General features: G+C 41.3%; 2 protein-coding genes across 2 annotated transcripts in view; one reads left to right on the plus strand and one right to left on the minus strand.

The window, feature by feature from the left end:
* Nucleotides 1-12453, minus strand: part of LOC144508597 (calcium-responsive transactivator-like) — a 35959-nt gene extending 23506 nt beyond the window's left edge. The window contains exons 1-2 of the mRNA XM_078236732.1: nt 12385-12453; nt 7812-7888 (exon numbers count right to left, since the gene is read on the minus strand). Coding sequence (XP_078092858.1) covers nt 7812-7888; nt 12385-12453 — 146 coding nt within the window. The remainder of the gene's footprint in view (nt 1-7811; nt 7889-12384) is intronic.
* A 261-nt stretch (nt 12454-12714) lies between these two features.
* On the plus strand, nt 12715-25335 carry LOC144508598 (proteasome subunit alpha type-7). The gene is made up of 7 exons (XM_078236733.1): nt 12715-12907; nt 15709-15835; nt 20925-21049; nt 22598-22720; nt 23489-23608; nt 23922-23984; nt 25132-25335. The coding sequence occupies exons 1-7, from the start codon at nt 12806-12808 to the stop codon at nt 25219-25221; spliced, it is 750 nt and encodes a 249-aa protein (XP_078092859.1). The 5' UTR covers nt 12715-12805; the 3' UTR covers nt 25222-25335.
* The last annotated feature ends 613 nt before the right edge of the window (nt 25336-25948 follow it).

The raw sequence follows: 25948 nt of genomic DNA on the forward strand, positions 1-25948 counted from the left end.
ACCGAAGCATAATATATTAAAAACCTGACAGCTTAGGGAGTGAAAATAATAAGGACGTGTGGTAACTTTTCAGATTTAATTCAGATTAATAGACCAACGGTATTTTGTTTTGATGCACATAATAACTTGGGCAAAATCTCTCAAATCAAATCATCCCCTCCTTGGCCCCTCCCCTAGGCCAAGCTTCTCCAGTGACATCACTAACATGATAAATAGACACTTGGAAAAAATGCGATCTGATTGGGCGCATGGATTTATTAACAAATGGGAAATCATATTTGATGAACTTGGAGTTTTATTTGAAGATATTACTAACAAAATTGGTAAAAAAAGAGTGGATGGACACGGTATATTTGGACTTGTGGAAGGTTTCCGATGAAGTCCTCCACAGGGAGTTAAATGAAAGCACAGGGCAGTATGTTGCCTCCTATCCCATGGATTGAGGATTGGCTAACAGGCAAAAAAAGAGAGTAGGAATAAAAGGGTAATTCTTGCATTGGCAGGCTGTAGCTAGTTGAGTACTGCAAAGATCAGTACTTGGGCCCCAGCTGGTCACAATACATATTAATGATTTGGATGAGGGGACCAATTTTGATGAGGGGACCAAATGTAATATTTCCAAGTTCGCGGATGATACAAAATTAGGCGGGAATGTGTTTTGTGAGGAAGATGTAAAGTGGCTATAGGAGGATTTGGGCAGACTTAGTGAGCAGGCAAGAACATAGCAGATGGAACATAATGTGGAAAAATGTGAGGTAATACGTTTTGATAGAAGGAACAGATATTCAGAGTATTTCTTAAATGATAAGAAATTAGAAAGCATACATTTACAAAGGGACCTTGACATCCTTGTCCATAAGTCACTGAAGGCTAACATGCAGGTGCAGCAAGCTATTAGGAAGGCAAATGGAACATTAGCCTCCATTGCAAGAGAATTTGAATACAGAAGTAGTGAGGTCTTGTTTCAATTGTATAAGAGCTTGGTTAAACCACACCTGGAATACTCTCTGCAGTTTTGGTCCCCTTACCTCAGAAAATATATTGTTGCCATAGAGAAAGTGTAACAAAGGTTCACTAGACTTGTTCCGGGGATGATGGGGGTGTCTAATGAAGAGAGATTGGGCAAACTGGGCCTGTATTCTCTAGACTAGAATTTAGAAGATTGAGAGATAATCTCATTGAAACTTACAAAATACTTGAAGGAATAGACAGGGTAAACGCAGATGTTTCTCTTGGGTGGCAAATCTAGAGCTAGTATATATATTCACGTTGGCAAATGTAACAGAAAGCAAGTAAAAAGAGGTGATCTATTTGAGGTATTTAAACTGAGGAAAGGATTTGATAGTATCTGTGTCCCTTATTTCTTGTAGTGGAACAGGAGACAATCTTAAAATTAGAGCCAAGTCATTCAAGAGTGATGTGTGAGAGCACTTCTTCATTCAAACAGTAGTAGAAATCTGGAACTTCCTCTCTCTTGAAAGCTATTGAGCTAGGAGTCAATTAAAATTCTCAAGACTGAGGTTGATAGATTTTTGTTAGGTGAAGGTTATAGAACGAAGGTGGATAGATGGATTTTTAGACACAAATCATCCACAATCCAATTAAATGACAGAACCAGTTCAAGGGGCTGAATGGCCTACCCTTATAAATACTTCGGGTGTTGGTTGAACATTACTAGACAATGATACATACTGTCACATATTACTAAATAAAAAACTAATTTATGTCTATGAATTTGTAAACACTAAAAAGGCTGGATACTATATTCAGCATAAGATCTCTTTTATTTAGTCATTCTAAGGCATTGTCTCCTGATCCAATACGCCTTCAGGTTCTAGATCATTAAACCGACAACTCCAGTTGTTGCACGTCACCAAGTGTTATTGACGTCAGCAAGAAAGCTCCTGCGATGACAAGAAAAACTAGAGGAATGAAAAATCATTACCTGATTTAACTATAAAGTGAATTTAAAGTAAAATCAGCTACTTCATCTGAATCCAATGATTGCATTACATCTTGCAACTCACTCAACTATCTATTATCCACCACGTCGGTACAAAAGTCGTCATTTACCAAGTTTACAACATTCAAATGGATGAGGTTTGTCTTGCATTAGTCAGAAAATGATGCACAAGTATTTCACTCAGTGCACAATGTACTCTTCCAAATGTTAATTTAATATTCTAACTAAATACAATGCAAGAATATAAAATCATAAACAATATTCACTAATTAAACTAATGTGTTTGAGTCAACTATAATACATCGGTGTAAACAGCCTAATTATCCTTTTAACTTGTTTGTAATCTGTTGCAAAACATTTTCAATTCCACATGGTTTAGAAAACCCAAAGTGGCTTTTTTAGATTGTATTTTGCAGAATCTAATGAGCTCTTTAAATGGCGAGTTCTTTAAATGGACAGAGAGATAATCTTATTGAAACATTTAAGATTCTGAGGGGGATTGACAGGACAGATGCTGACAGGATGTTTCCCCTCATGAGGGAATCTAGAACCAAGGGGCACAGTTTCAGAATAAGATTTCCATTTAAGATGGAAATGAGGAGGAATTTATTTGCCCAGAGGATTATTCATCTTTGGAATTCTCTATCCCAGAGAGTAGTGGAGGCTGGGTCATTGAATATATTCAAGGCTGAGTTAGACTGATATGTGATCTGCAAGGAAGTTAAAGGATTAGAGGGGGGCAGGCAGGAAACTTGAGATGAAGCCATGATAAGATCAGTTGTGATCTGATTGAATGACAGACTATTTGAGGGGCTGAATGGCTTACTCCTGCTGCCTCACAGAGCCAGGGACTTGGGTTTGATTCCTGGCTGGGTCACTGTCTGCACGTTGTCCCCGTGTCTGTGTGTTTCCTCTGGGTGCTCTGGTTTCCTCCCACAATCCAAAAGATGTGCAGGTTAGGTGTATTGGCCATGCTAAATTCTCCCCCAATGTACCAGAACAGGCGTCAGAGTGTGGCGACTACGGGATTTTCACAGTAACTTCATTGCAGTGTTAATGTAAGCCTACTTGTCACATTAATAATTACACTTCAAACTATCTATTGTTTTTAATATTCTGATCAGTTTGGACCTGCTGCTGGTTCCCTGCTGCCCAGGGAGAGTTCGAAATTGCTTTACAGTATATTTTATTTTCACAGAACATTGCGCCAAGCTTACATTATTTCTGTCTTCACAAATTAAAAAGTTAAGATTAATTTTGACTCTGGAGTGTGCTTTTCACAACCAAGGCCACACAGATCTTGCACTAGTAAACAAATATCAGTTCGAGTGCAAGTCCAGTACAGTAATCACCTGTAATATTCTATCATTTTTCAAAAGGTGCAGGATGACACATACTTGGCAGGGAAGTACAATGATGCAAGTCAATCATGTGATTCAGACAGCATCACAAAGCAAAATGGGAGTAGTTTATATAATCAGCAGAACCCTAAGACTCTGCTAATAATACACTCTCGGGTGTCTATGTATAAATTATCGTAGGTTTTTCTTTCCTGACGGTGAGCTTTTCCATTTAAACTTGTACATCCTATCTCCACGGCAGTCTTACACCCTAAGTCTTGTGCATATTATGACATTTAAAGATTCTGCAAGTATATAAAAAGAGGTAGGATGGTGAAAGGGAATGTTGGTCCCCTAGAGTGTGGTACTGGGGAATCAATAATGAGAAACAATGAAGCGGCTAAGATCTTGAGCAAGTTTTTAAAAAATCGTTCTCCACAAATAGAAGACATAAACACATCCCAAGATAATAGAAAAGCAGGGTGCATAAGGGAGAGAGGAACTTAAAACAATCATAATCACTGGAAGAAATGTATTAGGAAAACTAGAGAGAGTAAAGGCAAGCAAGTCCCCTGGACCTGTTTGCCTGCAACCTCGGGTATTAAGGGAAGTGGCTGCAGAGGTTGTAGATGCATTGGCTGCAATCTTCCAGAATTCCCTAAATTCTGGGAAAGTCCCATGGGAAGACTGTGAATATGACAAGACTATTTAAGAAAGGAGGGAGACAGAAAGCAGGAAATTATAGGCCAGTTAGTCTAACATCTGTCACTGGGAAAATGCTAGGATCCATTATTAAGGAAGTAGCAGCAAGACAGTTAGAAAATCATAATACAATCAAGCAAAGCCAACAGGGTTTTGTGAAAGGGAAATTGTGTTTGACAAAGTTTTTGGAATTATTTGAGGATGTAACAAGCAGAGTGGATAAAGTAGAACCGGTAGTGCATTTGAATTTCCAAAACAATTTTTTTTAAAGTGCCACGTAAAAGGTGGCACAAGATAAAGGCCCACATCTTTCAAGAAATGATCATCAGATTGCTGCTGCAGTCAAAAATTCCCTGACTCAACACCACGGCACATTGTTACCAACGTCTTCCAAACTTCCCTCAAGAAGCAAAGACAGGACACACACCCTTTTTACTGCACTAGTTGCCATGTGGCAAGTTTAAGGGTCCAGTCTGAATCTTAGTGAATGGATAGGTGGATGAGGTGGGTAAGTGGGTGAGGATAGGGTCAGTAAGTGGTAGGTGAGTGAGGTACGTAGGTGGGTAGGTGAGGTTGGCAAATGGGTAATAGTGGGTGAGAAGATTAAGTGGGTGAGTTGAGTGAGGTGTGTGTGGGTCAGTGGGTTAATGGATGAATTAGGTAGGTGAGTGTTTTTCTTTATATTCATGCATGGGATGTGGTCTTTGCCTGCTTGGCCACATTTATTGCCCATCCCTAATTGCTCTTGAGAAGATGATGGTGAGAGAAGTGGGGAAGTGGATAGGTGGATAAATGGGTGAGGTGGCTAAAATGGGAGCTGGGTAAGTTGATCGAGGGGTTGGTGGATAGATGGTTTAGATGGTGGTGGGGGGGAGGGGGGTTAGTTGAGTGGCTGTGGGGTTAGTATGGCAGATGGGTGGATGAGGGTGGTCAAGGATAGTCAGGTCAGGTTGGTGGGGAATCATGGGGTCAGGGGGCACTCAAGGGGGAAGAGTGGGAGGCGATTAGTGGCGGGCACTCAAGGGGGAAGAGTAGGAGGTGATTGGTGGCCGGTGGGGGGGGGGGGGGGGGGGGCTACTCGAGTTTTACAAAGATATTAATCTGTCAAACATTTCCTAAGTAACTACCCAGGTAAGTACCGCACAATTGTCTGAAGACAATGACTGAGCTCAGAATTTGAAACAGTTGTGGAGGGACCCAGGAACAGGGGAATTCTAATTAGAAGCTGAAACTTCCTGGGCAATTCCCGTGAAGTTGAACATGTCAGGACTTTTATAGGTTCCCAACACACACCTTTGTTCATACATCCGGTCTCTGACAATCCAGCCCATGTGTTCATGGTGTTGGGGGTGATATTTTAGCATGAATACAGGATTGGCCTACTAACAGGAAGCAGGGAATTGGGATAACTAGGTCATTTTCACTACATTCTGCACCCTTTCCTTTCCTTCTCCCTTATATACTCTATGAATCCCCCTCAAAATAAGGGGGAGCAGATTTAGGACTGAGTTGAGGAGGAACTTCTTCACACAAAGGGTTGTGAATCTGTGGAATTCCCTGCTCAGTGAAGCAGTTGAGGCTACCTCATTGAATGTTTTTAAGGCAAGGATAGATAAATTTTTGAACAGTAAAGGAATTAAGGGTTATGGTGAGCGGGCAGGTAAGTGGAGCTGAGTCCATGAAAAGATCAGCCATGATCTTGTCGAATGGCGGAGCAGGCTCGAGGGGCCAGATGGCCAACTCCTGCTCCTAGTTCTTCTGTTCTTATGAATGGTCTGCTTTGTCTGTATAGCGCACGAAACAGTACTTTTCACTGTTTACTAATATATGTGACAAAATAAATCAAAACAAAATCATTTTCAGCTTAGCAAACAGTAACTAATGGAGTGTCCCAAGGGCTTGCGCTGCAACTATTTACATTCTATATTAATTGCTTAACTGACTGTATTGTGGCCATATTTGCTGGTGATACAAAAATAGGTAGGAAAACAAGCTATGGGGAGGATACAATGGCCCTGATTTTACCGGCACGGCCGTCCAAGGTGAGTAAGATCGCACCTGAGGCCAACGGGGAATTCCATTCTGCAAGCCTCGCCTGCTCCAATTTCGGTGCAGCCGTGCCGGTAAAATCAAGGCCAATGAGTCTGTTAAGTGAGTGGGCAAAAATTTGGCAGATAGAGTATAATTTGAGAAGATGTGATGATGTCCACTTTGGCAGGAAGAATAGAAAAGCAGAATATTATTTAAATGGAGAGACTGAAGAATGCAGTACAGATGGATCTGGATGTCCCTGTACATGAATCATAAAAAGGTGGCTTACAGGTACAACAATTAATTAGGAAGATAAATCAAATGTCAGCCTTTATTGTAAGTATAATAGGGAAATCTTACTACAAATGTACAGGACACTGGTGAGACAGCACCTGGAGTATTGTGTAGATTTCTGGTCTCCTTACTTATATATTTGCATTGTCGCTTCAGCAGATTGGGTCTACACTCATTGGGGTTTAGAAGAACGAGACACAATCTTATTGAAACATATAAGATTCTGTTGGAGGGAGGGGGAAGAGGGTAGCTTGATTTTTGATTGACAAGGGGGTAAAGGGTTAAGGGGGTCAGGCAGGAAAATGGAGTTCAGGCCATAATGAGATTAAGGCTACAATTAGTCATGATCTTACTGAATGGCAAAGCAGGCTCAAAGGGCTGAATGTCCTACTCCTGCTCCATTTTCCTATCATCATATGATAGCAAGAGAAAGTTGAGGGAGAAAATACATGATCATGTACCAGCAAAATTTACTGAATGTATTCTAACACGTGCCACTCTGTATAAATGGTTTTGAAATGTTAAGGCTTATGGTGGGAATATTATCAAATCAGAGTTAAACCATAAACACAGCTATTAAATCCACACAAAAAAAAATTACATTTCAGTATCAAACCTTCTATTGCTGTTACAATCTTAATCCCATTAACTATACACATATATTGCTAACAGATACAGATATAAATGTTTGCCAGTAAATCTATTTCATTATGTTTAGTTCACACCAAGAGATGCACAGAATCACAGATTCCCTAGCCTGCAGTAGGAGACCATTTGGCCCATTGAGTCTGCACCCACAACAATCCCTCCTAGGCCCTATCCCTCTAACCCCACATATTTGCCCCACTAATCCCTCTAACCTACGCATCTCCCAACACTAGGAGGCAATTTAGAACAGCCAATGTACCTATCTTTATCCACATCTTGGTCTGTGGGAGGAAACCAGAGTACCCTGAGGAAACCCACGCAGCCACAGGGAGAACGTGCAAATGCCACACAGACAGTGACCCAAGCCGAGAATCGAACCCAGGTCCCTGGAGCTGTGAAGCAGTAACTGAATATGAGTATAACAGAACCAGGAAAAAATACTGGGAAGTTAAGCATATAGATTAGACAAAGATCAGCACGGCGTGGCTCTAGAAGCCTTAATGATCTCATGACACATGATCCCTACACCTTTGTCCCAGGTCTGATATTGTTACTGTTTGTTATTAATTAATAACTCTCGTTTTTAAAGCCCAATCCTAAATTGAATACATTGTATTATCTTTATATGTTCCCTCGCCATCATACCTTTCCCTAAGCAACCTTCCTCAATTCTCACAACCTCTCATACATATAAATATCAGACCCTTTGTGTTCACAAATGCAGAGACATTGCTTAAGGTTTTTGTTTACAGTATTGGGGACATTACCCGAGCCTGTGATTCGCTTTTAACTTACTTCAAACCAAGTGCAAAATGACAACAAAGGAAACTTACTGAGAACATTCTGCAGTTTTGCCTTTACTCTGGTAATCCATGATACACTGTATCAAATGATTGTTTTCATCCAACATCTAAAATCAAAGATCATTAGAAATTTTTAGTTACATTGTGGTGCCAAAATCAAAATGTTACACAATGTTACAGCTGATTTAATGCTTTCACGTTTAAATATTCACTTCACTAGCATATGGTACCATTGAGCTAATAAAACTACATTCTTAACAGAAAACTAAAATTACATTAGAAGAATAGTTTGCAATTGTTACCTCATTTGAAACCACATGACTGCCACGTTTTGCATTGTTTGAGTTGACGCTCAACAGTACGGTTACAACCTGCCTTAAAAACCAGTAGAAGACCCTGGTCACAGATTGGTTTCCTACTCAAAAAACTACCAGTCTGTTATAGCCTCCAGACCCACATCATGGCAGAATGTATAGATTGGAGTGCTATGTTGGAGTTCAGTAAGAAGTCTCACAACACCAGGTTAAAGTCCAACAGGTCTATTTGGAATCACGAGCTTTCGGAGCACTGCTCCTTCATCAAGTGAATGCTCCGAAAGCTCGTGATTCCAAATAAATCTGTTGGACTTTAACTTGGTGTTGTGAGACTTCTTACTGTGCCCACCCCAGTCCAACACTAGCATCTCCACTTTGGAGTTCCAAAGTGGCTTCTGGCCTACAAATGATGCTGCCTTCTGTTGGTAGCTGAGACACATTTAAGCTGAAAGTAACAAATATATTCATCAACCATACCAAAACATTTTCAAAGAACTTCCCTCTCAAATTTTACAAAATATGGGGCAATGGCTTTGAACATACTCTTTGATTATCTGGACCAAATATCAATTCTTTGTAATGGAAGAAGGTGATTCTTCTTTTCTAAAACTGTACCAATTATTTACTGGAATTCAGCCGTGCCATAGCTGGAATTGAGAAGAATACCAATCCAGTTAATCATTAAGAGTGAGCCAATTTAGTTTTGTTTGAAGTTTGAAAATTTGTGGTGAGGATGACATAGGGTGCGATCTTACCTGCCATTCATGCCACGCTCTTGCCGCAGCGAGGTTGGAGACTTTGGCGGCCCAAGCCAAACCTCCGTTCACTGCAGCGGGATGGGAAAATCCCACCGTCATGAACAGTGATAAGGTTCCCACCAAAGAGTCTACAGAGGGATATAGACAGGTTAAGTGAGTGGGCAAATATTTGGCAGATAGAATATAATGTAGGAAAATGTGAAGTTATGCACTTTGGTAGGAAGAATAAAGGAGTTGAATATTATTTAAATGGAGAAAGATGGCAGGAAGTTGCACCACAACGGAATTTGTGGATCTTTGTGCATAGATCACAAAAAAACTAGCTTGCGAGTTCAGCAGGTAATAGGGAAGGTAAATGGAAGGTTGGCTTTTATTTCAAATGGATGGAGTATAAGAATAGGGAAGTCTTAGACTACACCTGGAATACTGTGAATACTTTTGGCCCCCTTATCTAAGGAATGATATATTGGCATTAGAGGCAATCTAGAGAAAGTTCACTAGGTTGATTCCAAATATGGAGGATTATTTTTATGAGGAGAGACTGAATAGGTTGGGACTGTACTCATTTGAGTTTTTAAAAAAAAGAGAGGCGACTTTATAGAGACATATAGGATTTTCAGGGGGCTTTACAGGCTAGATACTGAGAGGTTGTTTCCCCTTATGGGAGAGTCTAAGACCAGAGGGCATAATCTCAGAGTAAGGGGTCATCCATTTAAAACAGAGATGAGGAGGAATTTCTTCTCTCAGAGGGTAGTGAATCTGTGGAATTCTTTACTGTAGAGGCTGGATCATTAAGTATGTTCAAAGCTGAAAGGAAAAGATTTTTAATCGGTAAGGCAATCAAGGGTAATGAAGGTAAGGAGGGAAGAGTGTGGTTGAGGATTATCATATCCAATCAGTCACAATCTCATTGAATAGTGGAGCAGAGTCGATGGGCCAAATGGCCTACCTTTGCTCTTCCATCTCATGGTCTTATGCTGGGATAGACATTTAACAATTTGAGAAGTATTGTATGTTGCCTCCCAACTATGGTGTACATGTTTTAGTGAAATCCAGTGACTCAACAAAATATAAATAAAATTGGCACTGGTGTTCTTGCTAATTATTCAGTACTTGGTGTTTACAAGATTTCACCCTACATCAATGCCCAGTTCCCTTCTTGAACATTAGTCAGCTCTCACAGTTCTGCTCTCTGACAAAAAATATGAAGTCAAATGGAGTGCAATAAAATCCTACCTTTGTACATTTACAACATTTTTTCTTCCAGAAAGTTAGAATGTTAACAGTTGCAAATAGCATGGAACTCGGGAATGGGTGAAAGCGCAAGCAATCATAGAAAATTATTGGTTCATGTGGTTTGTACAAATAAAAATGATGAAACCTTAATCGGCTTAAGATAGTTAAATTAACGCAATCAAATGGCTGTCAAACCTCCCATTCATTCCCTTCTTATTGCATCATTCTTTTTGTCATTTAATCCCCGTCCTCACCCTATCTATCAAACCTCTAACTTTGACAAAGGGTCATCTGGACTCGAAACGTCATCTCCTTTCTCCCCTTACAGATGCTGCCAGACCTGCTGAGATTTTTCAGCATTTTCTCTTTTGATCCCTCTAACTTTTGCTAGTTCTGACAAAAGGTCAGCGAGAGTTAATTCTGCTCCTCTCTCCACCGGTACTGTCGGAGCTGCTGCGTATTCCCAGCAAATGTTGTCGTAGACCCCTGATTATATTGATGCCAAACTCAAATTGCGCATTCACTTGCGTAGTTCAAGTTGTCAAGTGAAATCTATCTTATTTGCAGGTGAACATGCACACTCCTTTCCCAGAAAAAGAACGGTGGCAAAGAAAAGCCGCTGAAAATAGCGAAAATATACAAATATTAATAATGCATATAAAATATTTTTATTCCAACAAATTAAAGGGAGGAAGAGAGAGAAGTCAACATTTTTTTTATTTTACTGTTTGACCTATGATCAGATGTGTTGCAGTTTGAGGACACTGTTCGTGGCAAATAATGAGTACACTCCTGTTACAATGTTATGAAATTGAATGATTCTGATTAACTGGCTACCCGTTCTTTTTTTACTGCGGCCAACCCCTCACACACACACACACAAGTGAAATGCAGTTAGCATGAGGGAGGTTGTTCACGTCGCCAGAAACAAATACGAAGTGGTGGGTGTTTAGCAACAATGCTCCTTGTCCATCGGATGGCAGCACGATGGGTTTTGCTGAACAGGATGCTGATGAGGTGTTGATTGCTGTCTGCACTGACACCTTTTCTTCTTCGCCATTATTAATCCGCCAAACTCCCAATGTCTCCCCACCACCCCCCCCCCCCCCTACTTAACACAAACCACCACCAGTCCACTTACCTATTCCATCGACATCAGCACCTTTCCCCACCAAATACAGAACCCAAATACAGAATCGAATGCTATACACCATCAGGATAAAAGTTTGGCGATTTTCAGCTCGATGTGGGAGGATGAAAGATCAGAAAAAGGAGAAAAATCAAATGCTTGGCCGCTCACAGTATCGTCATTCCCAGAGAAGGGTATGGAGGGATAAAGCACCTGGAGGTCTCAAGGAGCTCTGCTCAGTGCTGAGAAAATACCTCTCTGTCCTTTCAAATAAAAAAAAGAGATTTTCAAGTTTCAGTTCATTACTTAACTTGAAAATGTAATATGTGATATTATTTTCATTTTTTTAAAAAAAGACCTAATTTTGGACAAAAAAATGCCCCAAATTTATATCATTTCGACGTCCCCATTCCTCACCAAAAGTAGCACTTTTATTAATCAATTACTGGTCGCATCGTTTAACACATTATCTATTTCAGATGCTTCTACATACAAAATGCATTTTTTTTGCAGCTTCGTTTGAAATTGCATTCATTTTTTGAGGAAACGCACAAGAGAAATGAAATCACTTTAAGTGGCTTTATCGGCATGCTGAGATTCCAGCCCCTGCGAAGAGCACTGTACACAAGTATACTGCACATTTAATGTTATTTTATCTAAACGCACGTTTAAAAAAAAATCACGTGTCAATAATAGAGATGCAATCGTTTTTATTTTGCCAAGCAGATGATATTTCTCCCCTTCGGTTTTTTTTTTCTAAAACAGAGAGAGGGAGAGAAAATATGAAATCTATATTTGTGCCGCAAATGAAATTAAACAGTGCACTGGCTTCTTTAACCCCCGTTGCCCCCATGTGTCTGCACTATCACACCTTGCTTTGTTCATAGCTTGCTGCATTCACAACCCTGGCGGGGAGAGAGAGAGGAGAGGAGAGGGGAATCACTAGTGTCCCCAAGCAGGATCTTAAAATGATCAAAAACGACACCTCAAAATTGAGAGACAGAGAGATGGTACATTTCTCCCCCACATACACAAAAAGAGAGCAATAAAATGTAATTTGGAAATGACAAATGGGAGGATTTTTCGTGAATTGAAGAAAAAATGGGATTTGTAGATTTCCCACCAAAGGATAACTAAATCAAATATGAAATAACAAGACGTTTTACCTTTTGAATGGTGGCTTGAGTGACCTCCCCTTTCCCCCGTTGGCGAGCTGATGCAAAGGCCACAGACATGATTTTTTTTCTCTCTCTTGCAAGAGGTCGCAATAGATGTATATAAATGAAATAATGTAATTCCGGATGGTGCAGATGCAGCCCCAGTTGATTGCAGATCCAGTGGTTAGGGGACAGGGGCTGTGCAGAGAGCAGTGTGGCTGCAGCTGCTGTTTAAAGGGATGGAGGGGGGGAGCTGGAGCTCTCACACACACACACCAACCAACCAACCATCAATCCCCCTCCCCTCCCGGGACAGTGGTAGCGTCCAAACGGAAGGGGCGGGCGAGGTGATTCGGCGTTTCTGAGCGGGGAGGAGGGGGGGTTGCTTTCGGTTTCGCTCTACACCGTCGTTGTTGCCGCCGCTTGAACCATGAGCGCTAGCTACGACCGAGCCATCACCGTCTTCTCCCCGGACGGGCACCTCTTCCAGGTGGAGTACGCCCAGGAGGCGGTGAAGAAGGGCTCGGCGGCGGTGAGTATTGCTGAAGAGAGGGATCCCCCCCCAAGAGCCAAGTTTCTGTCCCCTCCTCCCGTTGGAAAGAAGTTGCGGCCTTTTGCAGCCTTGCCCTCAGAGGGAAGGAAGCTACAGTCTGAGCTACAGCCCCAACCTCTTGTGTTCAGTTTCAGAAACATTTAATTTTTTTAATGAAGCCAACCAGGAAGGAATGCTGATTTATCAAAACTGCAGAGTCACTGGGACTCCTGTGCACAGATGTCCAGGGCAGTGTTCTTGAGATTTGAAGGATTCATTGCAACTCCCCATGCAACTTTCATTCCTGACTTCCTGTCTAGCCAAGTCAGGGACTCCCTCTCCTTGCAATGCCCAGACTCCTCTAGTGCCTACCATCTGAACTGCACCACCCCCCCCCCCCCCCCCCCCCCCAGTAATTGCTTATAACCATTACTACTGATTTTTGATCTGAGGAAGGAGCAGTGCTCCAAATGCTTGTGACTCCAAATAAACCTGTGAGACTTTAACCTGTGAGACTTCTGTGAGAATAGGGCCTGGGTGGCATTGTGGTCGGTGCAGACTCGATGGGCCAAATGGCCTCCTACGCTGTGGGGATTCTATGATTCTATTCTATGATTCTTACTGTGCCCATCCCAGTCCAATGCCGGCATCTCCACATCATATCGACTTTTAGTGAACATTTTTTTAATTAATGAAAAGGGATTCATAGAATCCCTATTGTGCAGAAGGAGGCCATTTGGCCCATCGAGACTGCACTGACAACAATCCCACTCAGGCCCTATACCTGTAACCGCACAGATTTGCCCTGCTAATCCCCCTGACACTAAGGGGCAATTTAGCATGGCCAATCAACCTAACCCGCAAATCTTGGTGTGTGGGAGGAAACCGGAGCACCCGGAGGAAACCCACACAGACACGGGGAGAACGTGCAAACTCCACACACACACAATCATCCGAGGTTGGAATTGAACCTGGGTCCGAGGCTGAAATTGAACCCGGGTCCCTGGCGCTGTGAGGCAGCAGTGCTAACCTCTGTGCCACCATGCTGCCCCTCATGCACTATAGGGATTGCAGCATTTGGCCTTGTTAGTTATGGTGCCTTTTGAGATTGCTTCAACTACAAACTGATTCCTGTTACTGTACCATGATTTAGGACTATGGTGACAATGTTATTTATGTCAAGCTATTTAGCGATGAGTTCTGAACTGTTGATGCAATATTATGGATGGCACAGTGGTTAGCACTGCTACCTCACAGCACCAGGCACCCGGGTTCAATTCTGGTTTTGGGTCATTGTCTGTGTGGAGTTTGCATGTTTCCCTGTGTCTGTTTGGGTTTCCTTTGGGTGCTCTGGTTTCCTCCCAAAGATATGTGGGTTAGGTTGAAGGGCCATACAAAATTGCCCCTTAGTGTCAGGGGAATTAGCAGGATAAATACATGTGGTTATGGGGATAGGATCTGGGTGGGTTTGTTGTCAGGGCAGGCTCGATGGGCTGAATGGCCTCCTTCTGTACTGTGGGAATTCAATGATTTCTATGATTATTCGTCGGAAGGCGGCAAGCTTGGGGATTATGGAATGATCCCTTCAAGTATTTGATAAAAATATAGCAATACCTGTATTAGGACATTATGCCACGTATATTCAGCTTGAATCATTGCAAAATGAAGAAGAATTATTAATTGAGTCTTACCTTTATGCTTTAGCAGGTGTGTATATATTGCAGGAAGAGAGTAAATTGTTTTCTGAATATACAAGTCAGTTACATCCTTGGTTATTAGTTCAGCAGGCTTTAAGATTCCCAGTAGACCACCGAGGCATTACCTCTTCTTAACTGACAAAACAGAAAACTGATTTGTCAAAGGGGTCTTGCACAGTAATTACCTTGTACAAGTTCAGAATTGAATAACAGAAATGTTATTCACCACATTATCAAATTTTGCCATATTTGATTACACTGGAATCATGTGATGAGTACTGTATAATCACCAGGTCTTCCTCTAGTTAAATCTCAATCTGAATAGTGTATAGTAGTTAATCAGTTTACCAGAAAGAACACTTTAGAATAATATCAACTAAACATATATTCCTGAACATTTTCTTTTCAAAGCATGATAGATTTTGTTTTGTATGGTGTAACATTCTAGAATTGCATTTTAAATTTAACTTGGTAGTCAACTAAGTTTAAGTTTATTTATTAGTGTCACTAGTAGGCTTACATTAACACTGCAATGAAGTTACTATGAAAATCCCCTGGTCCCCACACTCCGGCACCTGTTCGGGTACACTGAGAGAGAATTTAGCATGGCCATTGCACCTAACCAGCATGTCTTTTGGACTGTGGAAGGAAACCAGAGCATAGAGGAAACCCATGCAGACTCTGCACAGACAATGGCCCAAGCTGGGAATTGAACCTGGGTCCCTGGCTTTGTGAGGCAGCAGTGCTAACCGCTGTGCCGCCCCTATAATATATAATATAAAACTATAATAGATTCTAGTTTCTCTTTAGGGAGTTTTAATACAACTCCAACCATCATGTAAAATGATTACAACTTTGCGCTAGTGCTGAAATTATACTGTAAACCCAGAATCTCTTGATTTCTCAGGAAAACAGCAGTGTCAATCCAGAGAAACAGTATAAACATTTACATTTTAACTCATGGTAGGAACTGTGAGCATTTGTCTGTGAATGCAGCTTTGAAAACTATTTTGCACTTTACACACATTGCATTTACACATCAGTAGTCACGTAAAATGATAAGATAATATTTTGAAACTAACTCTTTAATATTTCATGTGACAGGTTGGTGTTCGAGGAAAAGAAATTGTTGTTCTTGCAGTGGAAAAGAAATCTGTAGCCAAATTACAGGATGAAAGAACAGTAAGGAAGATCTGTATACTGGATGACAATGTTTGCATGGCTTTTGCAGGTGAATATTGCTTCCTCCAATGTTGAACATTTGGGACGACTTGAGTCACTCAAATCTAGTTAAATATTTCTTTATAATTGGTTTTTTAAGATCATGATCAGTCACTAATCTGTATTAATTTAAGCTTATCTCAGCCAGGGAAACTGGCCTCAGTGCTACATAAGGAAGAGTAATGAGAAACAATTAAACAATGGCATGGATGTATATTTGAGAAAGTGTTTTGGATCTTTTTTTCAGTGGTGTAATGCTGGCAACTGTTTATGGCACGTGATTGTATTGGAATGCCACGTCTGACTCTGTTTCTTAAGTTTAATTGCACGTGTGGATGTTAGTGTCCAATTTACTCAATAACAAGTGAGCACTGGGTGCCTTATCACTGCTCTTACCTCAAAGCCCCAGCCACACTTTGCCCCATTTGACAAGTTTATTTGAAGCAGATTAATTAACTTCAGTCAGTACCCACTAGGTTCGACAATATCGGAACAGAAGTAGGCCATTTAGCCCTTTGGGTCTTTTCCACCATTAAGTGTAGTTATGGCTAATCCATGACCTAACGGGGTGGCACAGTGGCACAATGGTTAGCACTGTTGCTCACAGCGCCAGGGACCCGGGTTTGATTCCCGGCTTGGGTCACTGTCTGCGTGGAGTGTGCACATTCTCCCCATGTCTGCATGGGTTTCCTCCGGGTGCTTCGGTTTCCTCCCACAGTCCGAAAGACATACTGGTTAGGTGCATTGGCCATGCTGAATTCTCCCTCGGTGTACCCGAACAGGCGCCGGAGTGTGGCGACTAGGGGATTTTCACAGCAACTTCGTTGCAATGTTAATGTAAGCCTACTTGTGACTAATAAATAAACTAAGTCCACATACCCACCTTTGCCCTATATCCCTTAAATACCTTTGGTTAATCAAAATCTATCAGTCTCATATTTAAAATTAACTAATGAATTAACATTGGTTGCTATTTGCAGAAAAGATTTCATAGAGTCATAGAGGTTTACAGCACGGAAATGGGCCCTTCGGCCCAATTTGTCCATGCTGCCTTTTTTTAAAAACTCCTAAGCTAATCCCAATTGCCCGCATTTGGCCCATATCCCTCTATACCCATCTTACCCATGTAACTGTCTAAATGCTTTTTAAAAGACAAAATTGTACCCGCCTCTACTACTATCTGGCAGCTTGTTCCAGACACTCACCACCCTCTGTGTGAAAAAATTGCCCCTCTGGACACTTTTGTATCTTTCCCCTCTCACCTTAAACCTATGCCCTCTCGTTTTAGACTCCCCCACCTTTGGGAAAAGATATTAACTATCTAGCTGATCTATGCCCCTCATTATTTTATAGACTTCTATAAGATCACCCCTCAGCCTTCTACGCTCCAGAGAAAAAAATCCCAGTCTATCCAGCCTCTCCTTTTAACTCAAACCATCAAGTCCCGGTAGCATCCTAGTAAATCTTTTCTGCACTCTTTTTCTAGTTTAATAATATTCTTTCTATAATAGGGTGACATAGTGTGGCCTTACCAATATCTTATACAACTTCAACCAGACGTCCCAATCCTGTATTCAATGTTCTGACCAATGAAACCAAGCATGCTGAATGTCTTCTTCACCACTCTGTCCACCTGTGACTCCACTTTCAAGGAGCTATGAACATGTACCCCTAGATCTCTTTGTTCTGTAACTCTCCCCGATGCCCTACCATTAACTGAGTAAGTCTTGCCCTGTTCAATCAATCAAAATGCATCACCTCGCATTTATATCTGCCACTCGTCAGCCCATTGGCCCAATTGATCAAGATCCCGTTGCAATCGGAGATAACTTTCTTCACTATCCTCTACGCCACCAATCTTGGTGTCATCTGCAAACTTACTAACCATGCCTCCTTATTCTCATGCAAATCATTGGTATAAATGACAAATAACAGTGGACCTAGCACTGATCCCTGAGGCACACCACTGGTCACAGGCCCCCAATTTGAAAAACAATCCTCTACAACCACCCTCTGACTTCGGTCAAGAAACCAATTTTGTATCCATTTAGATACCTCACCCTGGATCCCATGAGATTTAACCTTATGCAACAGCCTACCATGTGATATCTTGTCAAAGGCTTTGCTAAAGCCCATGTCGACAACATCAACTGCACTGCCCTCATCTACCTTCTTGGATACCCCTTCAAAAAACTCAATCAAATTTGTGAGATATGATTTTCCACTCAAAGCCATGCTGACTGTCCCTAATTAATCCTTGCATCTCTAAATGCCTGTAGATCCTGTCTCTCAAAATACTTTCCAACAACTTACCCACTACAGATGTGAGGTTCACTGGCCTGTAGTTCCCAGGCTTTTCCCTGCAGCCCTTTTTAAACAAAGGCACAACATTTGCCACCCTCCAATCTTCAGGCACCTCACCCGTGACTATCGATGATTCAAATATCTCTGCTAGGGGATCCGCAATTTCTTCCCTAGCCTCCCATAATGTCCTGGGATACACTTCATCAGGTCCCGGGGATTTATTTACCTTGATGCGCTTTAAGACTTCCAGCACCACCACCTCTGTAATATGCACACTCCTCAAGACGATCACTATTTATTTCCCTAAGTTCCCTAACATGCATGCTTTTCTCAACAGTAAATACTGATGAGAAATATTCATTTGGATCTAACCCATATCTTGTGGATCCGCACATAGATGACCTTGTTGATCTTTAAGAGACCCGCTTTCTGTGAAAAAGTGTATCCTAATTTCACTCCTGAAAAATGTGGCACTATTTTTTATATTATGTCCCTGGTCTTAGACTTGCAACCAATTAAAATAGTTTCTTCCAATATCCCTGTTCCCCTTGAAATTTTGATGAAATCACTCCATAACCTCCTAAATTCTAGGAAATTTAACCCTGGTTTGTACAATCTCTCCTAATTTAACGCTTGTAGTCCAGGTATCGTTCTAGTAAATGAAAAGCAAAATATTGCTGATGTTGGAAATCAAGTGCTTGAAATTGCTTGAAATGTGATTCTTAAGTTCTGAAAAGTCATATTTAACTTGAAACATTATCATTTGAGCAAATCTACACTGTACTCCCTCCAAGGCCAATATATTCTTCCTAAGGTGTGGTGCCTAGAACTGCTGTGGTCCAACCAGGGCTTTGTATAGCTGTCGCATGACTTCTACCTCGCTATGTTCTTGTGCTCTTAATATCACCAAGGCTACCCTTTCCTTTCATGCTATTTTTCCTGTAAATCTTATAACCTGGTATGTTTAGTACCCAGTCCTGACTGTCTTTCGGTCATGTCTCAGTAAACGTTATAATTTTTAAATCTCTAGTTGAATCTGCGCCTGCAGTTTATTCAGTTTGTTTCTTTTACTCTTTGCATTTGTATAAAGAACGCTTATTTGGGCCACTGGCCCTAAGTTGTCCTACTGCCCTAACATTTTACTCTCACTCATTTCTTCTTTTTACTCCCCTCCATATCAGTACCGCAATTCACATGTGTTTCATGTAAAAATCCAGAGATCATAACTCTTGAGAGGTTGTTCTTCAATTTAGTAATTTAGTCCCCAGTTCCCGGTACTCTCCAAACAAAGCCTCTTGCCTACTCTTCCTTCTTCTCAGTCACATCATGGATCAGATCGGATCCTTTCCCTCCCTCTCCTATATCTTTTCAAGCCAGGTTGAGTTGTTCCTTATCCTGGCACCAGTGAGGCAAAGGCAGTATACCATATGGGATGCCCAGTCTTGCTTAGGGTAATATTCCTTGAATTATTGAATCCTCTACAATTACCACATTATGCTTCCCTTCCTTCTGATCCTCTTTATGGACAGCCGCCTGCTCCAAAGTGCAATGGTCAGCATTCTGACTGTCCCTGACTGTATTTCCTATCCGCACAAGTAACAAGTACATGGTACCTGTTGGATCAATTTCTACACATCCTTGCTCTGTCTTACCTGTGTTCCCATAGCTGTTTATACTATGTAAGGTATACAATACAGAATGTGTGCCTCTCTTCACAGTGTGACCGAGGTCTGGAGAAACTGTCCAGCTATTTCTTTCCCCTTCCCTATATGTCTTAGTGTCTCCAACCCCCCCCCACTCCCAGCTCAATAACTCTGAACCAAGGAGATTAAAGATGGAGATGTGTTCACTCTGGACTGATTGTTTGTCCACGAACTCCACATACATCAGTCCAGACACTTAACCAGCTCTGACGTATTTTAGTCCAGATTATTTACATCAATTTTTAATTATTTAAGCTTTCTTTTGCTAACTTAATTAAATCACTGGAAAAATAATTATACTTACTGCCTCAAGCTGATATGAACCACTCCGTGTATTGGTGGCAAATTACAGCACCTCCTGCCCCTCGGCACTGAATTCCCAATCTTGCTTCTTCCAAATTCCCAGGCTCTGCTCATAATGCATTTCATTACAACAACAGTTCGGGCAGACTTTGCATATTCCACCATGAACAGGGCGGCACAGTGCTGCCTCACAGCGCCAGGGACCCAGGCTTGATTCCTGGCTTGGGTCACTGTCTGTGTGGAGTCTGCACATTCTCCCTGTGTCAGCGTGGGTTTCCTCCAGGTGCTCCAGTTTCCTCCCACAGTCCGAAAGATATGCTGTTTAGGTGCATTGGCCATGCTAAATTCTCCCTCAGTGTACCCAAACAGGTGCCAGAGTATGGCAACTAGGGGATTTTCACAGTAACTTCATTGCAGTGTTAATGTAAGCCTACTCATGACACTAATAAATAAAAATAATGAAGTGGAGAAGGAGCACATTAAAGGAGAATTCCTTCTGCAGCTATATTGAAATATAGGGATGGGTTAATGAAAGTTTCAAGTCTGGAAAGGGGAATCTATACTTCTCTATGATGCACTGCTCCACAGTAGCTCTTAAGAACAGGATTGATTCTGGGGAATCCTATATCAGTGGGATTTGATCTTGTTCTAAAATTGAATGAGTTCTACTTTACCAAAACTGCAAGATCCAGTTGGAGATTATTTATTGTCATTGGAGGACACGCTTTTGCGTTGCTCAGACAGATGGATAATCGTTATATCTCAATATATTGTTCTTTATTACGATAGGCCTCACAGCTGATGCCAGGATAGTTATAAATAGGGCTCGTGTAGAGTGTCAGAGCCACCGACTCACTGTGGAGGACCCAGTCACAGTTGAGTACATCACACGGTACATCGCCAGCTTGAAACAGGTAAATTGAGTTTGCTTGCTGTATATAATCATGTAAAGTACAGCTGCTTACAAAGCTGTTCTGCTTAAGTGGACAGAAAAACTTGTCGTGTAACCAAATAGTGATCTGATGATTCTTATTCTGTTATCCTAATGCACAAGACTGCAGCATTTGTATTAACCAAACTGCAGTAAACCAATGTATTGCCCACCTATAAATCAGTCTAATTTTTGTTATAATGGATCATTTGCACCTTGACATCTTTGCCCCATGCTTGCAGAATCTGACCAAACTATATGATGAGTAAATTGGTGGGTTGGATCCTATACTTGTCCAACTAGCTACTTGACACCATAATGATTGTCCCATGAATTTTAAACTTACACTTTCAAGCTCTGAAATTTAACATTGGAAGTCTATGGGCGGGATTTTCCGCACAATCTGCCATGCGTTTCACGGTGACGGAGGCGCCTTTGGCCGGTGGTGGGATCTTCTGGTCCCGCTGTTGTTAATGGGGTTACCCGTTGATGTGCCCCTTGCCACCACGAAACCCGCAGTAGAGGTGCGCCGTTGGTGGGACCAGAAGAACCCACCAGCATCAACAGCCAGAAAGTTCCGGTCTACATTATAGTTTTCCATACAGAAACTCATAGAGACAAGTGTTTGAGCTCTATTGCTTAATTTATGTTACCAGACAAATCATTTTTCGCACAAAACATGCTTTGAAATTATCCACTTTGGTAGCAATAATAGGAAGACAGATTATTACTTGAATGGGTGTAATTTGAGAGAGGTGGATACTCAGTGAGACCTTGGTGTCCTCATGCATCAGTCGCTGAAAGTAAGCACACAGGTACAACAGGCAGCAAAGAAGGCAAATGGTATGTTGGCCTTCATAGCGAGAGAATTTGAGTATAGGGATAGGGATGTTTTGCTGCAATTATATAGGGTGTTGGTGAGGCCACACCTGGAGTATTGTGTGCAGTTTTGGTGTCCTTATCTGGAAGGATGCCCTTGCTATAGAGGGAGTATAGCGAAGGTTTACCAGGCTGATATCCTGGGATGGCAGGTCTATCACATGAGGAGAAACTAAGTCAGTTAGGATTATATTCATTGGTGATTAGAAGAGTGAAGGGGGATCTCATAGAAACTTATAAAATTCTAACTAGGTTAGACAAGGTGGATTCAGAAAGAATGTTCCCAATGATGGGGGAGTCCTGAACTAGAGGTCATAGTTTGAGGATAAGGGCGAAACCTTTTAGAACTGAGGTGAGGAGAAATTTCTTCACCCAAAGGGTGGTGAATGTATGGAATTCACTACCACAGAATGTAGTTGAGGCCAAAATGTTGTCTGATTTCAAGAAGAAATTAGATATAGCTCTTGGGGCTAAAGGGATCAAGGGATAGGGGGGGGGGAATCAGGATATTAAATTCGATGATCAGCCATGATCAAAATGATTGGCGGTGTAGGCTCAAAGGGCCAAATGGCCTACTCCTGCTTCTAGTTTCTGTTTCTATATTGGTAATAAAATGTACAGTTAACTTGCACTTTTTCTATCTTATTTGCAGCGTTACACTCAAAGTAATGGGCGCAGACCATTTGGCATTTCTGCACTTATTGTGGGTTTTGACTTTGATGGAACTCCAAGACTGTACCAAACTGACCCATCAGGCACCTACCATGAATGGAAGGCAAGTAGTATTGCCAAATTTGGTGGCCCCGGCTACGTTTTTGACAAAGTTGGCTCAATTTTATTTTCTATTCATTATTTTAGTACAAATACCTCCTGCGGTCAAGCTCGTGCTGACGCTAATGTTACTATATTTCTTAACAAGGCAGATGAAGGACATTGTTGCTCAGGGCCTTAGGGGCAGTACGGTAGCACAGTGGTTAGCACTGCAACCTCACAGCTCCAGGGACCTGGGTTCGATTCCCAGCTTGGGTCACTGTCTGTGCAGAGTCTGCACGTTCTCCCCGAGTCTGTGAGAGTTTCCTCTGGGTGCTCCGGTTTCCTCCCACAGTCCGAAAGACGTGCTGGTTAGGTGCGTTGGCCATGCTAAATTCTCCCTCAGTGACCCCGAACAGAGTGTGGCGACTAGGGGATTTTCACAGTAACTTCATTACACTGTTAATGTGAACCTACTTGTGACGCTAGTAACTTGCAGACACTCGATAGGAATTTATTTCTCAGTCTGGGCTGGATTCAGATGCATGATAGAAGATTTATGTGGTAACCCACTCCCCCCTCCAGACCACCAAAAGTGGGACTGATGGAACTCCAAGACAATACCGAGTAGAAAGTTTGGAAGATGTAAATTTGAATCTTTGAACGATTTAAGTTCAGAATGGCTTAAGTTCAGAAATTTAAACAGAACAATAGTTTTTGAACCTAGCATCATCCTTTGAGTAGTGAGAACTGTACAAATTGCACATCTTTACAACACTTCCTTTGAATTTAGGCCAATGCCATAGGAAGAAGTGCAAAGACGGTCAGGGAATTCCTGGAGAAAAACTACACTGAAGAAGCCACTGCTACGGATAGTGGTACCATAAAGCTTGCCATCAAGGCTTTGCTGGAGGTAAATTATTTTGGTGGAAACGTAATGTCAAATGGATTTCACTTTGAAACATTGCAACCCTACTATTGTATTAGTGCAACGATACCGATATCGACCTGTAAAATACGTTGCGTTCAGGAGTTTATCTTAGTGAGCGTTTGTATTTCTATCAATGTGGGATTCCCTCCCACAAATTACTCCTTTAGTTTCTTTTTGGTTCCCAGTGTTTCTATGTTAATCTTTATACTGCATTGTATTAAGTCTATAGCTTTGGTCTAGATTTTAAACCTGAATTTTAAAAGGGAAATAAAACTTGCACAAACTGTTTTGTCAGGTTGTACAGTCGGGTGGAAAACACATCGAACTGGCAGTGATGAAGCATGAACAACTCTTGCGGGTAACATTGTAATATTTGTCATCTGCATTGATTGTCTGTCTTTCTGTCTTGTATGGTGAGCTGGTCAACCTATTCCTCATTGATTAAGTGTTTAAATCTGCCTCTCTGTTTCTAGTTTTCTATGTTCATTACATTAATAAATAATTAAGCAAACTCTTATTTCCCTCCTCTCAGTTTACTAACAAAATTCTACCAATTTAACCATTCATTGGTTAACATACTGTTATGTTATTCATTGGTTAACATACTGTATAACTACTGTAGCGGCTGCTCAGTCACTCCACTAAACACTAAGTGACGGTGAAACACAGCAATAGGATTCAGATTTTGCATAAGGTTCATTTTTTTGGTTCATTTATTTCCATTAATCCTCAAATGAAAGACCACATTTGAACCACCTAAGCAACTCAAGTGTACAATCTTAACAATGCGTACAGTCCGTGTGTATCTCAATCCAGCACCCTTAGTTGTGCTTGCATGCAGCAGAAACTCCCAGAAAATGTCATCCCATCTTGCTGGGAAGACTCAGTCCTCCCCTCCAGATAATGCATACATCTGTGTGTTCTGGCTTAAAAAAAACACAATCAGGAGAGAAAAGAGCGAACAAGTGAATAATCACACGGTAGAAATCATTTTTGAGCAACATCACAAGACTTTTAAGACACCACAAGTCATTTAAATTGTCAACTTAAGTAATTCAAAGTGTATTAGAATATGTACATTTGGAGAATGAGTAACAACTAATATGGATACATAATTATATATAATTTAGATATAGCCCTTGGGGCTAAAGAGATCAGGGGATATGGCGGGAGAGGGCAGAATCAGGATATTGAATCTGATGATCAGCCATGATCAAATTGAATGGCCTACTCCTGCTTCTACTTTCTATGTTTCTGTGTTTTCACAATTCCTTGCAATATCTGTTAATCATAAAATCCCTACAGTGCAGAAAGAGGCCATTCAGCCCATCAAGCCTGCACCAACAACAATCTCACCCAGGCCCTATCCCTGTATCCCCTGCTAATCTCCCTGACACTAAGAGGCAATTGAGCATGGCCAATCTGAATTGTAAGACTTGGGCTTATACAGTTTTAGTATTAATAGATGGAAAAGTTAAATTTCAAGTTTATCTTTGTTTTTGCAGATCTTAAATCCTGAGGAAATTGAGAATTACGTTTCAGAAATCGAAAAAGAAAAGGAAGAAGCTGAAAAGAAGAAGGCACCAAAGACCTAAAGCGCCATTAATTAGACATAAAGATATGGTCGTGTTTTATCATTGGTAAAAGCTGAACATTCCCCATTTTATGAATTGTCAATCACTTGAATAAATTGAAGTTTTACATTGTGTAACTGATATTTTTCCATGTGTTAAAGTTCCTTCTGAAATAGTTGAGCTTTTCAGCTTTGAGCTTGCAGCTAGTTTCTAGATGTGGGAAAAGCACACAAAATAGGGTTTCAGTTTAAAGAACAAAAAAAGCAATTGGTCTCACTTAATTGACCGAAAATTACAAATTAATTTGATTAGTCATGAATGAAATCTATATCCCAAATCATTTACCTTCACGTAATTAATTCTGATTATTAGTCTTCACCTTCAGTCATTCTTTAGATCCAGCCTGCATTTTTTGTACTTGTTGGAGAGCATATGTGATTACGTGTGATGCACAAGGTAAGTTTTCGTCAGCTCCCACAGTGAAGTTTTTCCTGGAAGAGGTCACTACCCTGTGAGGCTGTGAGCTTGAGGGGCAGCACTCTACATCACGTGTGCCTGACCAGGAGCCTGTGCCGCATTACAATCTCCCATGCCCGATCTTCTACACATAGGCCCAACTGCTAAATTGGAAGCAGCCAACTTTCACATGTGCAGGGTTCCCAACTGAAATGGGTATTAGGCAGAGTGCCAATGCCATGCAAGCTCTACCTAGCTGCACTGGATCTTGAGTAGTCTAACCGGAAACCTG

The sequence above is a fragment of the Mustelus asterias genome, chromosome 20 (assembly GCF_964213995.1).
Source record: "Mustelus asterias chromosome 20, sMusAst1.hap1.1, whole genome shotgun sequence".
Classification (NCBI taxonomy): domain Eukaryota; kingdom Metazoa; phylum Chordata; class Chondrichthyes; order Carcharhiniformes; family Triakidae; genus Mustelus; species Mustelus asterias.